General features: G+C 47.3%; 1 protein-coding gene across 1 annotated transcript in view; it reads right to left on the bottom strand.

The window, feature by feature from the left end:
• Nucleotides 1-14,286, bottom strand: part of LOC137417486 (ADAMTS-like protein 1) — a 466,111-nt gene that overhangs the window by 182,800 nt on the left and 269,025 nt on the right. Inside the window, exon 15 of the mRNA XM_078772644.1 lies at nucleotides 13,087-13,171. Coding sequence (XP_078628770.1) covers nucleotides 13,087-13,171 — 85 coding nt within the window. The remainder of the gene's footprint in view (nucleotides 1-13,086; nucleotides 13,172-14,286) is intronic.

Below are 14,286 nucleotides of genomic sequence, written 5' to 3'. Positions count from 1 at the left end.
AAAGGTTTGGGGGACTTTGATCGAACGTAGAGATCGATAAAGGAGATATTGAATACGTTTTGATATGCAATATGGTGAATGACATGAAAATGCTGTTGAATGACATTTAAAACATCTGCACAAACTTGACATTTCAATGTATGCATATACGGGGGTGCAGCATAATGGAGCACACAGAGCATGAACAAAATATTAGGATGCTTCCTTGTTTGCTGTGTTTTACTAGTGTGACGGTGCTTTATATTCAGTGATTTTGGTCACGTGGGTCCGTTTCTAACAGTGATTCCCCATGGAATTAAACATGAAATTTAACCACGGTGGGGGACACTTTACACCCTGAGACTACCTTGATAGTTTGGCTTAGGTGTCCTACAAGATTTCCAAAATAAGGCGTCTTAGAAAGATTTATTCATTCAAATTGTTCAAGTGATGACACCTTTATTAGTAAGAGTTAACTTTGATTGATTTAAATTGATTTAAACTTTTTGATTGATTTAAACTTTTTGATTGACTTAAACAAGGTAGAATGCTTTTGTTTCAACAAGCTTTGTTTCTGGTGAATAACAAAGTGATTGTTGAAGGTTATTTTCCGGTCCCATTTCCATCAGAGTTTTCTACTTGTAGGCCAATATCTAAAATTTCATGCAACATCAATTGCGTAGACCTGGAGATGGGGTTAGGCATGATGGTTAATGTAGAAGTGGGGTTAAGTGTGGGAATAGGGCTAGGTGTGGGGTTGTGTGGCTGGAAGTGGTTATGTGAGGTTAGGCATCAGGGTACCTGTGGGGTTGTGTGGCTGGGAGTGGTTATGTGAGGTTAGGCATCAGGGTACGTGTGGGATTGTGTGGCTGGGAGTGGTTATGTGAGGTTAGGCATCAGGATACGTGTGGGATTGTGTGGCTGGGAGTGGTTATGTGAGGTTAGGCATCAGGGTATGTGTGGGGTTGTGTGGCTGGGAGTGGTTATGTGAGGTTAGGCATCAGGGTATGTGTGGGGTTGTGTGGCTGGGAGTGGTTATGTGAGGTTAGGCATCAGGGTATGTGTGAAGTTGTGTGGCTGGGAGTGGTTAGGTGAGGTTAGGCATCAGGGTACCTGTGGGGTTGTGTGGCTGGGAGTGGTTATGTGAGGTTAGGCATCAGGGTACGTGTGGGATTGTGTGGCTGGGAGTGGTTATGTGAGGTTAGGCATCAGGGTACGTGTGGGATTGTGTGGCTGGGAGTGGTTATGTGAGGTTAGGCATCAGGGTACGTGTGGGATTGTGTGGCTGGGAGTGGTTATGTGAGGTTAGGCATCAGGGTATGTGTGGGGTTGTGTGGCTGGGAGTGGTTATGTGAGGTTAGGCATCAGGGTATGTGTGAAGTTGTGTGGCTGGGAGTGGTTAGGTGAGGTTAGGCATCAGGGTACCTGCGGGGTTGTGTGGCTGGGAGTGGTTATGTGAGGTTAGGCATCAGGGAAGTTGTGGGGTTGTGGGGCTGGGAGTGGTTATGTGAGGTTAGGCATCAGGGTATGTGTGGGGTTGTGGGGCTGGGAGTGGTTATGTGAGGTTAGGCATCAGGGTATGTGTGGGTTTGTGTGGCTGGGAGTGGTTAGGTGAGGTTAGGCATCAGGGAAGTTGTGGGGTTGTGGGGCTGGGAGTGGTTATGTGAGGTTAGGCATCAGGGAACGTGTGGGGTTGTGGGGTTAGGCATTGGGGAAGATCTAGAAATTGGGTTTCCAGTCAGGTAGCATACCCAAGATACCCCGAGGACTACACAGCGTTTTCGTGTCATACACATTATTTAAAGCTTTGAAAAAAATCCGTAACATTTAAAGACAAAACATGGACCAACAGTTCAAAAGTTCTGTTTTTCTAAAGACGATGAAAATTTTCAAGAAGTAAAATCCTGGTTTCAAAAGCAATTGCAAAAGAACAGACTGTAATGCTTCATTTGCACCGTCAACTGTTCCTGTCCTGGAATAGCTTGAGTGTGCCACTCTCTTCTCGCTCAATTCTCAAATCCCAGCCCCCTGTCATCATACTCCCAGCCCCCTGTCATCATACTCCCAGCGCCCTGTCATCATACTCACAGTGCCCTGTCATCATACTCCCAGTGCCCTGTCATCATACTCCCAGTGCCCTGTCATCATACTCCCAGTGCCCTGTCATCATACTCCCAGTGCCCTGTCATCATACTCCCAGTGCCCTGTCATCATACTCCCAGTGCCCTGTCATCATACTCCCAGTGCCCCTGTCATCATACTCCCCGTGCCCTGTCATCATACTCCCCGTGCCCTGTCATCATACTCCCAGTGCCCTGTCAGCATACTCCCAGTGCCCTGTCATCATACTCCCAGTGCCCTGTCATCATACTCCCAGTGCCCTGTCATCATACTCCCAGTGCCCTGTCATCATACTCCCAGTGCCCTGTCATCATACTCCCAGTGCCCTGTCATCATACTCCCAGTGCCCTGTCATCATACTCCCAGTGCCCTGTCATCATACTCCCAGTGCCCTGTCATCATACTCCCAGTGCCCTGTCATCATACTCCCAGTGCCCTGTCATCATACTCCCAGTGCCCTGTCATCATACTCCCAGTGCCCTGTCATCATACTCCCAGTGCCCTGTCATCATACTCCCAGTGCCCTGTCATCATACTCCCAGTGCCCTGTCATCATACTCCCAGTGCCCTGTCATCATACTCCCAGTGCCCTGTCATCATACTCCCAGTGCCCTGTCATCATACTCCCAGTGCCCTGTCATCATACTCCCAGTGCCCTGTCATCATACTCCCAGTGCCCTGTCATCATACTCCCCGTGCCCTGTCATCATACTCCCAGTGCCCTGTCATCATACTCCCAGTGCCCTGTCATCATACTCCCAGTGCCCTGTCATCATACTCCCAGTGCCCTGTCATCATACTCCCAGTGCCCTGTCATCATACTCCCAGTGCCCTGTCATCATACTCCCAGTGCCCTGTCATCATACTCCCAGTGCCCTGTCATCATACTCCCAGTGCCCTGTCATCATACTCCCAGTGTCCTGTCATCATACTCCCAGTGCCCTGTCATCATACTCCCAGTGCCCTGTCATCATACTCCCAGTGCCCTGTCATCATACTCCCAGTGCCCTGTCATCATACTCCCAGTGCCCTGTCTGTCATCATACTCCCAGTGCCCTGTCTGTCATCATACTCCCAGTGCCCTGTCTGTCATCATACTCCCAGTCCCCTGTCATCATACTCCCAGTCCCCTGTCATCATACTCCCAGTCCCCTGTCATCATACTCCCAGTGCCCTGCCATCATACTCCCAGTCCCCTGCCACCATACTCCCAGTCCCCTGTCATCATACTCCCAGTCCCCTGTCATCATACTTCCAGCCCCCTGGCATCATACGCCCCCCCCCCACCCCCTGTCATCATACTCCCAGCCCCCTGTCATCATACTCCAAGCCCCCTGTCATCATACTCCCAGCCCCCTGCCATCATACTCCCAGCCCCCTGTCATCATACCCCCAGCCCCCTGTCGGCATACTCCCAGCCCCCTGTCATTATACTCCCAGCCCCCTGTCATCATACTCCCAGCCCCTGTCATCATACTCACAGTGCCCTGTCATCATACTCCCAGTGCCCTGTCATCATACTCCCAGTGCCCTGTCATCATACTCCCAGTGCCCTGTCATCATACTCCCAGGCTCCCAGCCCCCCTGTCATCATACTCCCAGCCCTCTGTCATCATACTCGCAGTCCCCCGTAACGAGCATGGAAGACAAAAGGCAGAATGCAGCATAGTCCTCGTCTCGGTCGGTGCCCTTTTGAGACTGAAGAGTTGTTGGCATTTCGGCCAGAGTTGAATACTCCGGCTGAACTTGCTTCAAGTTCAATCAATCAAGACGTGTCCATTCGTATTCCAGCGGAGGTCCCATTCCAGAGTGATCGAGTCATTCTTCTGTGAAGCAATGTCGGGAAAAAAGCAAAAGCTGAATTTTTCGTGAAAGCAAAGTAAGGGCCACAATAGGAGAGGCAAGGTCGTGCCAAATACGCCGGTAATTCGGGAAATCAGGTGCCATTCTTGGAAGCGAGCCTGCCAACCTCGCCATGCATGTATGCAGCAAGGTAATCACGGCTCCTGCAGTCCCATGAGGAAGTACAAAGGCTTTGCTCTCAAATTGGAACACCTCAGAGCAGCTACCACGCTTTGGAATTGAATACGTTGTAGTGTGAATGAGGCATATATGGCGAAAACGAGTAGTGATTTGGGATTACTACTCATGTCCATGCAAAGTGCAGGTGTGTGCTCGAATCTGAATAGTTGAGTTTTCTTACCTTTTCTAGGAATCTATACTATAAGAAAGCCGTTTGTTTGTCGGTGTGTGTCGCCATTTTTCTCACAGGTGGCTGAACGGATCTTCGTAAAACTTTCAGAGGTTCATCAGTGAGTGCCGGGGAGTGTTTTAGGCAAAACATTAATTTTTCTTTTTAGAAAAACGAGTTCGATTTTTTTTTGGGGGGGGGGGGGGGGATGGGGGGTTAAGTCACTCGATAAGTACCTGAGCCTTTGTAGCTATGTGAATGAATGAATGATCGTTTTAAGGCCATTTTTTCAGACTTTCAGAGGCTCATCAGTGAGTGTTGGCGAGTGTTTTAGGGGAAAAACTTTTTATTTTTATTTATTTATAGAAAAACACGTTCGATTTTTTTTGGGAGGCTTTTTTATTTAAGTCGCTCGATAAGTACCTGAGCCTTTGTAGCTGAATGAATGAATGAATGAATAATCGTTTCAAGGCCATTTTTCCCCGCTAGAGCGGGGGTTAGTCTTGCGGGCCCCATGACAATCATGGTTCCCTTTTTGAAGCAATGTTTTTATGGCCGGATGCCCTTCTTGACGCCAACCCTTTGGTCGCCTCTTACGACACGCAAGGATATGGTGTATCAATAATAAACCGGGGCACACACCAGTACATTCATCCCAGCTGGTACTCAATTTGCCGACCTCGGAAGGATGACAGGCTGAATTAACCCCCCTGGAGTTAATTCAGCGATCGACCGGGATTCGAACTCAGGATCCTCGGATCCCAAGCCTGCACCCTAACTGCGAAGCCAACATCAGGCTTCGCCTTTGTAGCTATGTGAAAGGTAATATTAAATGATCCCCGATTTTAGTGTTTGTGTGTCACTAAAATATTAAATATATATTTTCCTTAGTGGGTGTAGGGAAGTGTTTCAGGCACTCAAAAAAAAAGAGGAAGAAAAACAAGATTTCTTCAAAATGCCAATAGGATTAGAACATCACCAGGCAGGCAACGCCAGGTACTCCTGCTATTCCTAGATATAAATACGATTCACATCATCGGAGGTAAAGGACATTGAAGAAGGTCAACAAATGTAAAGAGGTAAATTCAACATGACCTGCTGGGAGTGGGTTAGTTGTAACTGATGAGAACATTTATCTTTTCCTCTAGAGATGCTGAGGATTTCCAGCCTCGGGAGAAGAGGAGAGCACTTTGCACGCAAGAATAGCTGTAAAAATACCCGAGCCAGCACGAACAGTAGGTGGGTGAAACAACAAGGCTTGAGGCCATCGATTTTGAAAGGTGCGTCAAACAAGGGCACAAATACGGATCATTTCGAATGAAACGCAACAGGATATTTGAATGTTATCTCTGCATTCCACAAATAAGCTTTCATGAGGCACTCAGATATCCAGCAAGCCCCGGGCTGCCAAATAAGTTGTTTTCTCCCTCGGCATGACCTCACGTCCTCACAAGCCTTGAACACAAATGAGGGCACCTTGGCTCGGGTCTGTGAGGCTGGAAAGGCACAGGAGGAACTGTACGTGCCGGTGAAATTGTGGTGTCGGGACATTGATCACCGTGGTCGATCATTTAACCAGACTCACTGGTGTAATGATTTGAGCATACCACTCCGAGTCTGGGGGTCGGCAGTTAGAACCTTGCTGTGTCATAACAAAGACTTTACAAATGTAACGTGCTGCTTCTTTGCTCAACGCTCAGAATATATATATATATTTCTTTGTATACAAGATCGAGGCTCGTGTATGAGCTAACATTGATCACAAAAAGACAAACTGACACAAACAACATGATAAAGGGAGCGGGAGAACAAGATGGAGAGCAGGGACATCGGGAGATCTGTGGGAGGGAGAGGGCTTGGGGGGAGGAGGCATGGGAAGGGGAGTGGGTAGGAGAGGTAAAAAAAAAAAAACATGGACTAGGACTTGCAGGAAAGAAGTCGGTATTTCTAAAAAGTGGATCTGGGGTGAATTAACGGGGGTAGAAAAGATCAAGGTTTTGGATGGGTGAAGATAGATGGCGGTGAACAGCTGTTTTAGACCTGGAGGGAGGAGTGGGATTGAAGGGAGTGAGGGAGTTTGTTCCAGAGGCGGGAGAAAAGAGGAATGAAAGAGTGAAGGTGAATAGAGAGTCTAGATTTTGGCAGTTTAACCATAAGAGGGTTGCAGGCAGATCTTGTGCGACCTGTAGGAATATTTGGGGGACAGAGCACAGATAGAGTTGGGGGGGCAAGGCCGGACAGGGGTCGGTAGAAGACAGAAAGACCACCAACCTGCCTGCGGTGAGTGAGCGAAAGGCCCTCGGAGTTAGCTTCATCGCGAGAGATTCCAAAATTCCCTTATTGTTAGAGTGGAAGCAAGAGGGATATCCTCTGTGATGGGCGGACTGATTTATTTTGTGTCTTTACAGGGCACCGGAAAAAATCAATCAAAAGAATAAAATTATATTGGAAATAAGAAATAATTCTTAAATTAAACCAGTGTTGACAGGGCCGGATTAAAGTCTAGATTTTTGCATCTATTGGTAAAAGGAAAAGCACCCGACTGTGTGTGTGTGCGGTGTGTGTGTGTGTGTGTGTGTGTGTGTGTGTGTGTGTGTGTGTGTTTGTGTGCTATATCCACTGCTAGCTTGTACTAAAAGGAAATGATACGAACCCAACTCCTCTCATCCGTGGATATTTCTCTTATTTCCTATTTTCTCGTGAGTCCGATTTGCATTCAGGAACAGAACAATTATGGTTAACCATTTTGAAATTGCCACTCTTTCATCTAAATTCTGAAAGTTGCGTTTAAAAGTCTATTTGAATTACAGATTTTGTGCTAACAACGGCAGGTTAAAAATGCCTGGCGAGCAAATCGCACACACACAGCGCATGTGCAAAAGGCCTCGTTAGCATTCATACATCATTTTGAAAGTCACGTGTTGTATCCCTAGATTTTGATGTTAAAGCCAAATAAGTTGTCGGTTTAGTTACAAGGTAATTTCATTTTGTTAACATGTTAAAGTAACTTTATTAAACGAGTGATAATGTCATTAACTTTCCTTCGAAACCTGGCCTGAAGGACTCGCCAAAGGATCACAGGAAAGTAGATATGGAGGGTTAGGTTTTGAGATGGAAAAGAGAGAGGTGCGTAGAGGGTGAAGTAGAAATAAATGTGATGCAGACAAGGTATAAACATGTTCAACCATTTCTCTTGAAGTCTTAACATTGAGTCTTATAGGAATACCTTGGCAGTTATAGACTGGGAAAGCTTAATCTGGGGCCTAGTCTCATGTCAAGATTGTCAATCTGGGAGCAGCGCACAATGGCATCATCATAATCTAGCATGTTGCATACTCTGATAAGCCAGATGACATTGTGAGGTTTCGTGGATAAATCTCTGCTAGCAGCTTCTTCTTTTTTTCTTTTTTTCTTTTTTTTTGTTGTATACTGAATCGAGGCTCGTGAAAGAGCTAACATTAACTTCACAAACAAATCGACCAGACAAACAAAATACACAAAAAGAGGGAGCGGAAGACAAGATGGGGAGAAAAGGGGAAGCACACACACACACAACATCCGAGAGCAGGGAGATGTGTGGAAGGGAGAGGGCCCGGGGGGAGGAGGCGTGGGAAGGGGGGGGGGGGGGGAGGGAGAAGTATAAAGCACAAGGACACCAAGGACTTCCAGGACAAAAGTTGGTATTTCAAAAAGTGGAATTGGGGTGAAATTAGCGGGGGTAGAAAAGATCAAGGTTTTGGATGGGGGAAGATAAGAGATGGTGGTGAACAGCTGTTTTAAAGACTTGGAGGGTGGAGTGGGATTGAAGAGAGTGAGGGAGTTTGTTCCAGAGGCGGGAGAAAAGAGGAATGAAGGAGTGAAGGTGAGCAGAGAGTCTTGATTTTGGCAGTTTAACCAAAAGAGGGTTGCAGGCAGATCTTGTGCGACCTCTAGGAATATTTGCGGGACAGAGCCCAGAGAGAGCTGGGGGCGCAAGGCCAGAGAGGAGTCGGTAGAAGACGGAAAGACCACCAACCTGCCTGCGGTGAGTGAGTGAGAGGCCCTTGGAGTTAGCTTCATCGCGGGAGATTCCAATGATTCTGAATGCTTTGGTTTCAACAGCGTGAAGGCGAGCTAGGTGTGAGGCAGGAGCACCAGCCCAGAGGGGAGAGCAGTATTCCATTGAGCTGCGGATGAAAGCCTTGTATGTGGTGAGGAGCTCAGGTGTGCCAAGGAAGGACTTCGCACGACGGAGGATGCCCAGTCGGCGACTGGCTTTGGAGGCCAGATTTGAAATGTGGTTTTTCCAGGAAAGATCATGGCAGATAGTGAAACCCAAAAGCTTGAGTGACAGAACTTCTTGGAGAGGATTATTCAGAAAGTGGATGGGAGGGTTGTCCAGTCGGTCTTTTCGGAGAGACATCGTAAGAGTGTGAGATTTGTCAGGATTGAAAGACATGTTCCACTTGTTTGCCCAGTCTGTGATTTTGTCAAGGTCTGCAGAGAGTGAGGAGGCTGCAGACTGCCGATCTGAGGGATGAAGAATGGAGCGACAGAGAGTAGAGTCGTCAGCAAAGAGATAGAGAGGATTTTCAAGAGAGTCAGAGAGATCATTGATGAAGACCAGAAAAAGCACAGGGCCCAGAACACTGCCTTGGGGAACTCCAGCCTGAACAGGAAGAGGAGATGAGAGAAACCCATTCAGGGCCACACGTTGACTACGACTAGAGAGGAAGTCTGCCAGCCATGCGTGGAGATTTCCATGGATACCAAAAGAGGAGAGTTTGGTGAGCAGAGCGGGGTGCCAGACCGTATCGAAGGCACATGATATGTCAAGGGAGACTGCTCTAATTTCCTGTTTGGCATTGAGGACCTCCATCCATTGTTGAGAAAGCAGAAGCAGCATGTCCAGAGTGGAGTGTCCAGGTCTGAAACCAAATTGATGATCAGAGATCAAGCCATTGGAGAGGAGGAAAGATTTCATATCTGAAGCAATGATGGATTCCATGACTTTGCTGATAATTGGGAGAAGGCTGATTGGTCTGTAGTTGCTGGGATCTGTTTTTGCACCTTTTTTGTGCAAAGCGGTGATGTTGGCAGATTTCCAAGCAGATGGAAGATGACCTTGAGCAAAAGAGAGGGTGAAGAGAACAGAGAGGGGGAGTGAAAGAGCGGAAGAACATGATTTTAGGACCCGTGGGCTGATGCCGTCAGGTCCAGTTGCAGAATCAGAGTCGAGGGTTGACAGAAACTTTTCCACCTTGTCAGGAGGAAAGGACACAGAGTCCAGGAGCAGCTGGGTACGACTGGGTACGGTGGGTACAGAGAGGGATGGGTTTGGGACACAAGATTTAGAGGCAAACACAGAGTTGAGGCATTCAGCTTTTTCACGTGCGGAGTCAGCCGTGTGGCCATTTAAGGTGAGGGAGGGGATGGAGGGGGAACAAACACCAGAAACAGATTTCACCAGACGCCACCAGGATTTGGAAGAGGGAGACAGATAAGAGAGTTCGGTCCTGAGGACGGAGAGATATTGTTTCCTGGCTCTCCTGAGGGTGGACACACACTTGTTTCGGGCTTTGTGAAAGGAAATGAGATTTCCTTCCGTTGGATTTGCTTTCCAGGAGACGAAAGCAAGTTGTTTCTGGGCAATAGCCTCACCACAAGATTCCGTGTACCATGGACGGGAGGAAGGGTATGACAACTGAAGACGAGAAGGGATCAATCTGTGCATGAGAGAGAGCAATTTACTTTGGAAGAATTCCCAGGATGAGTTGATGTCAGAGGCAGTAGAGATGGGAGACCAGTCCAGATGATTGATGGCTGCTTGAAGACCGTGCCAGTTGGCCTGAGTGAAATGCAAGACTCATCGACGCTGAGGAGGCTCTCTGAAAATGGTCAGAGAGATGTCCACTTTAACAAGCACATGATCAGAAGAGCCGATTGGAGCAGAAGAAGAGCAGCAGACATTTTCAGGGAAGTTAGTCATAACCAAGTCCAGAAGAGAAGATTCTCCGTTGACTGAGATCCGGGTTGGGAAATTGACAGATTGTGTCAGTCCCAGTGAGTCACAGAAGTCCTTTGCTGAAGAGCCATGGCTGGTGAGAGAGGTACCCACCCCCAGCCAACTGGCATGGTGACAGTTGAAATCACCACATATGAGGAAGAGAGAGTTGGGATGGGTAGATAGAAGTTGGTCCATATTATCAGACAGCTGGAGTCATCACTGTTTGGTGGACGGTACAACACGCATATGAACAAAAGGTGGGAGCGAAGGGGAAGCCGTAGCCAAAGGTATTCCTGGGGGTGAGGTGGAGAGAGGGCAGTGCAGGGCGAGTGAGGAAGAGAGTTTTTTATAAAGATAGCAACCCCACCTCCAGGACGAGGCTCAGGTCTATCATACCGGAGGAGGGAGTAACCTGGGAGAGATACCAAGGAATCAGAGACATCATGAAGGAGGAAGGTTTCTGTTAAGCAGATCACGTCTGCTTTGTCAGAAGCAACCTGTATGGAGAGATCAGTTAAGTTTGAGCGAAGGCCCCGGATGTTTGAGGTCCATACTGTTAAGGAAGAGGAAGGGGGAGCATCGGATACAGAACAGGGGGGGGGGGGGGGAGCGGTAGGGCAGGATGTGGAAGAGGAGGAAGAGGTAGGGAGAGCTGTTGCAGGTGTGTCAGAGATTACAGAATAGCTTGGAGAAAGGGAAGAATGGAGCGGACAAAAGGTTTGATGGTGTTTGGGTGAGGCGCAGTAAGGTGTTATTTGAGGAGGGGGAAGAGTGAGGCAGAAGGTTGAGGAAGATGAAGGTGAAAGTTGGAAGGGGGAAGAAGCGGGGAGGACGCTTTGAGGAGGAGGGGTGAGAGGGGAGTCTAGGAGGGGAGGAGTGAGGGAGAGTCTCGGAGGGGAGGGGTGTGGGGGGAGTTTAGGAGGGAAGGGGCAGCGGGGGAGATTTGAAAGGGATGGGTGTTTGGGAAGATTTGGGGGGGAGGGGCAAGGGGGAAGATTTGACAGAGATGGGTGATGGGGAAGATTTGGAGGGGAGGGGTGTGATTGGATTTTGAAAAGTGTACGATTTATGGGAAACGAACATTTATTGCAAAATGAGTTTCTTGAGACATTCGAGTCAAAAATACGTTTGAGGACGCTGAAGGGTGGGTGGAGTTCTGGAGAGTTTAGGGAATGAATGAAAGATGCACTGTAAGAGATGGAATTTTTTTTTTGAATGAATAGAATTGGTGAGCAAGTCGAAAGCATCCTTTTATAGAAGAAGTAGAAAAAAGTGTTATAGAATATGACATAATAATAAAGTTCTTCAGGGGACAGATGAAACATGTATTAACAACTTGATCACGTGATCTCGAACAACGTGGTCGAAGAACGAAAGAACAAATAACGAAGAACGAAAGAGCAAAAGAACGAAGAACGAAAGAACAAATAAGAACGCACAAGCGGATAAGAACAGGGAAGGAAAAACATTTTTGTTTTTTTTTGAGATTTTAAAACAAGGGAGTATGGGTGAAAAGACCGTGAAAAACAGAGACCAAAAGTAGTTGCAGCGCGATCGAAGAACCGCTGAGACAAAAAACAAAAGCCTCAAGCCAAGGTCTGAGGACACGGTAGCCGACTAGTACTACACTAGGCCTCAGAATACACGATACGAAAAAACCGACGATTCTGTACACAGGTATGAAAAACCAACACCGAGAAACCTATTAAAGTCACCCCAATAGGTACATGCACCGAAAGAAAGATAAAGATACGACAAAAACACAAATGTGAAAGATCACTTAGCTTCGAAAGCGTGAGCGCATGGAACAGCTTCGAAAAGACGTGACCTCGCCGTGATCTCGCGAGATCTCCCCCCGATCAATCCTCTCAATCCTCCCAATCAATCCTCTCCTGCAGGAGTGTTAAGTTAGAGCAGGAATTTTGGAATTTGGCCAGGATTCCAGGAAAACCTTGTCTACTCTCCATGAAAGACACTGTGGGATCTTTAACTATCACAGTCTAATGCTCTCAGATGGGATACCTGGCTTAACTTCCATCCAATGGATGGTGCACTTTCTGATGCAAGGCCTTGTCTGTGCATCAGCTGTCGGACAGTTTAGAGCCGGGTATGGAATCAAACTCACTCTCGACAGCTCAAAGGTACTGTATGTGCTCTACCCCTAAGTTATCTTGTCAAGACAAGACTGTGACAGACAGACACACACAGACACACACGACAAACCATTTCTGGGATTATTTTAACATCAACAAGTGAAAGCAGCTGGGACTGACATAACATGTCATGTGTGTCATATGTCCCTTCAAACATAATGCCACAATCCCAATCAACAAGTGAATGCAAATGGATTGGCATAATGTATGTTATTTATCGGACTGGTATAATGTCACAAAATGGAACTAGATTAATGTTCCAAAGTGCAACTGAAATAACATCTCAAAATGGAACTGGAATAACATCCCAAAATGGAACTGGAATAACGTCCCAAAATGGACCTGGGATAATGCCCCAAATGGAACTAGAATAATGGCCCTTCAGGCATAATGCCACAATGTCCATCAACAAGCTAATGCAAGTGGGACTAGCATAATGACCTAACGTCTCCGAGTTGACCTAATTCCCCTTATATATGATGGATTGCATGATCTGAGAGACTATTTGATCGAGTCATCTAAAAATTAGGCATGCAAGGGCAGTCATCAAATATTTTGTCTATTCATTCAGGATATAACTACTCGACAAGGTCAACTCTCAGAATGTGGACTAAAGACACCAATAATGTTCACACGCATTTTTAAAGGGACAATACCTGGGCTCTTCAGAAATTTGAATGAATTCATCTTGTTCGTGAGCTTGTTTCAGCCATGAGGCCTTAGCTTCCACCGGCAGCTTTTCTGGGTGCACACAGACAATGAAAGGAAAACAACTAAAAACAGATGCTTGGGAGATGAAAGGAACATGATCTGCAGCAACGCATTAGCCTTATAATTAGTCAAAAGGTCAGCCACTCTGTCAGTAGAAGATGTGGCTATTAAACACAGAATCGACTACTATCCCAAGTAAATCGCCAATTCCACTCTTCCATCCTGCATCATCGCTCATGCTACAAAATATCTTCATGTGTCTTTCGTCATTCATCTTCGTTTCGTCATTCATCTTCCTGAAGCATTTTGTGTCATTACCTTAGTCCTTGACGAATGGCAGTCTCTCCACCAGAAAGGAGCTGTCAAACGTGTTGATTATAATGCCAAATAAAAAAACGGATAATCATCACTAAATCGGGCCGACGATATGAGGACTGTAACAGTAAAAGACAAGTGGACTTCTACTAATCCATACTGTCAGTTATTAGTTTGATTTGAAGTCACGAGGTCAATGTGAGGAGTCGCAAGGTTGTTGGAGCATCGAGAGGTCGTTGCAGCGCTGTGAGGTCGTTAGAGCATTGTGAGGTCGTTGGAGTGTCACGAGGTCGTTGGATCGTCGGGAGGTTGATTGATCGTCGCGAGGTTGTTGATGCGTCGCGAGGTCATTGATGCGTCATGATGTCGTTGATGCGTCGCGAGATTATTGATGCGTCGCGAGGTTGTTGATGCGTCGTGAGGTCGTTGATGTGTCGCGAGGTTGTTGATGCGTTGCGAGGTCGTTGATGCGTCACGAGGTCGTGATGCATCGCGAGGTCGTTGATGCGTCATGAGGTCGTTGGTGCGTCGCGAGGTCGTTAATGGGTCGTGAGGTCGTTGATGCGTCGCGAGGTCATTGATGCATCGCGAGATCATTGATGCGTCGCGAGATCATTGATGCGTCGCGATGATCATTGATGCGTTGCGAGGTCGTTGATGCATCGCGAGGTAGTTGATGCGTCATGAGGTCGTTGATGCGTCGCGAGATCATTGATGCGTCGCGAGGTCGTTGATGCGTCGTGAGGTCGTTGATGCATCGCGAGGTCGTTGATGCGTCATGAGGTCGTTGATGCGTTGTGAGGTCGCTGATGCGTCGCGAGGTCGTGATA

This window comes from Myxine glutinosa, chromosome 2 (genome assembly GCF_964187855.1).
Source record: "Myxine glutinosa chromosome 2, kmMyxGlut1.1, whole genome shotgun sequence".
NCBI classification, from domain to species: Eukaryota; Metazoa; Chordata; class Myxini; order Myxiniformes; family Myxinidae; genus Myxine; species Myxine glutinosa.
This window is presented reverse-complemented; position numbering and strand designations above follow the sequence as displayed.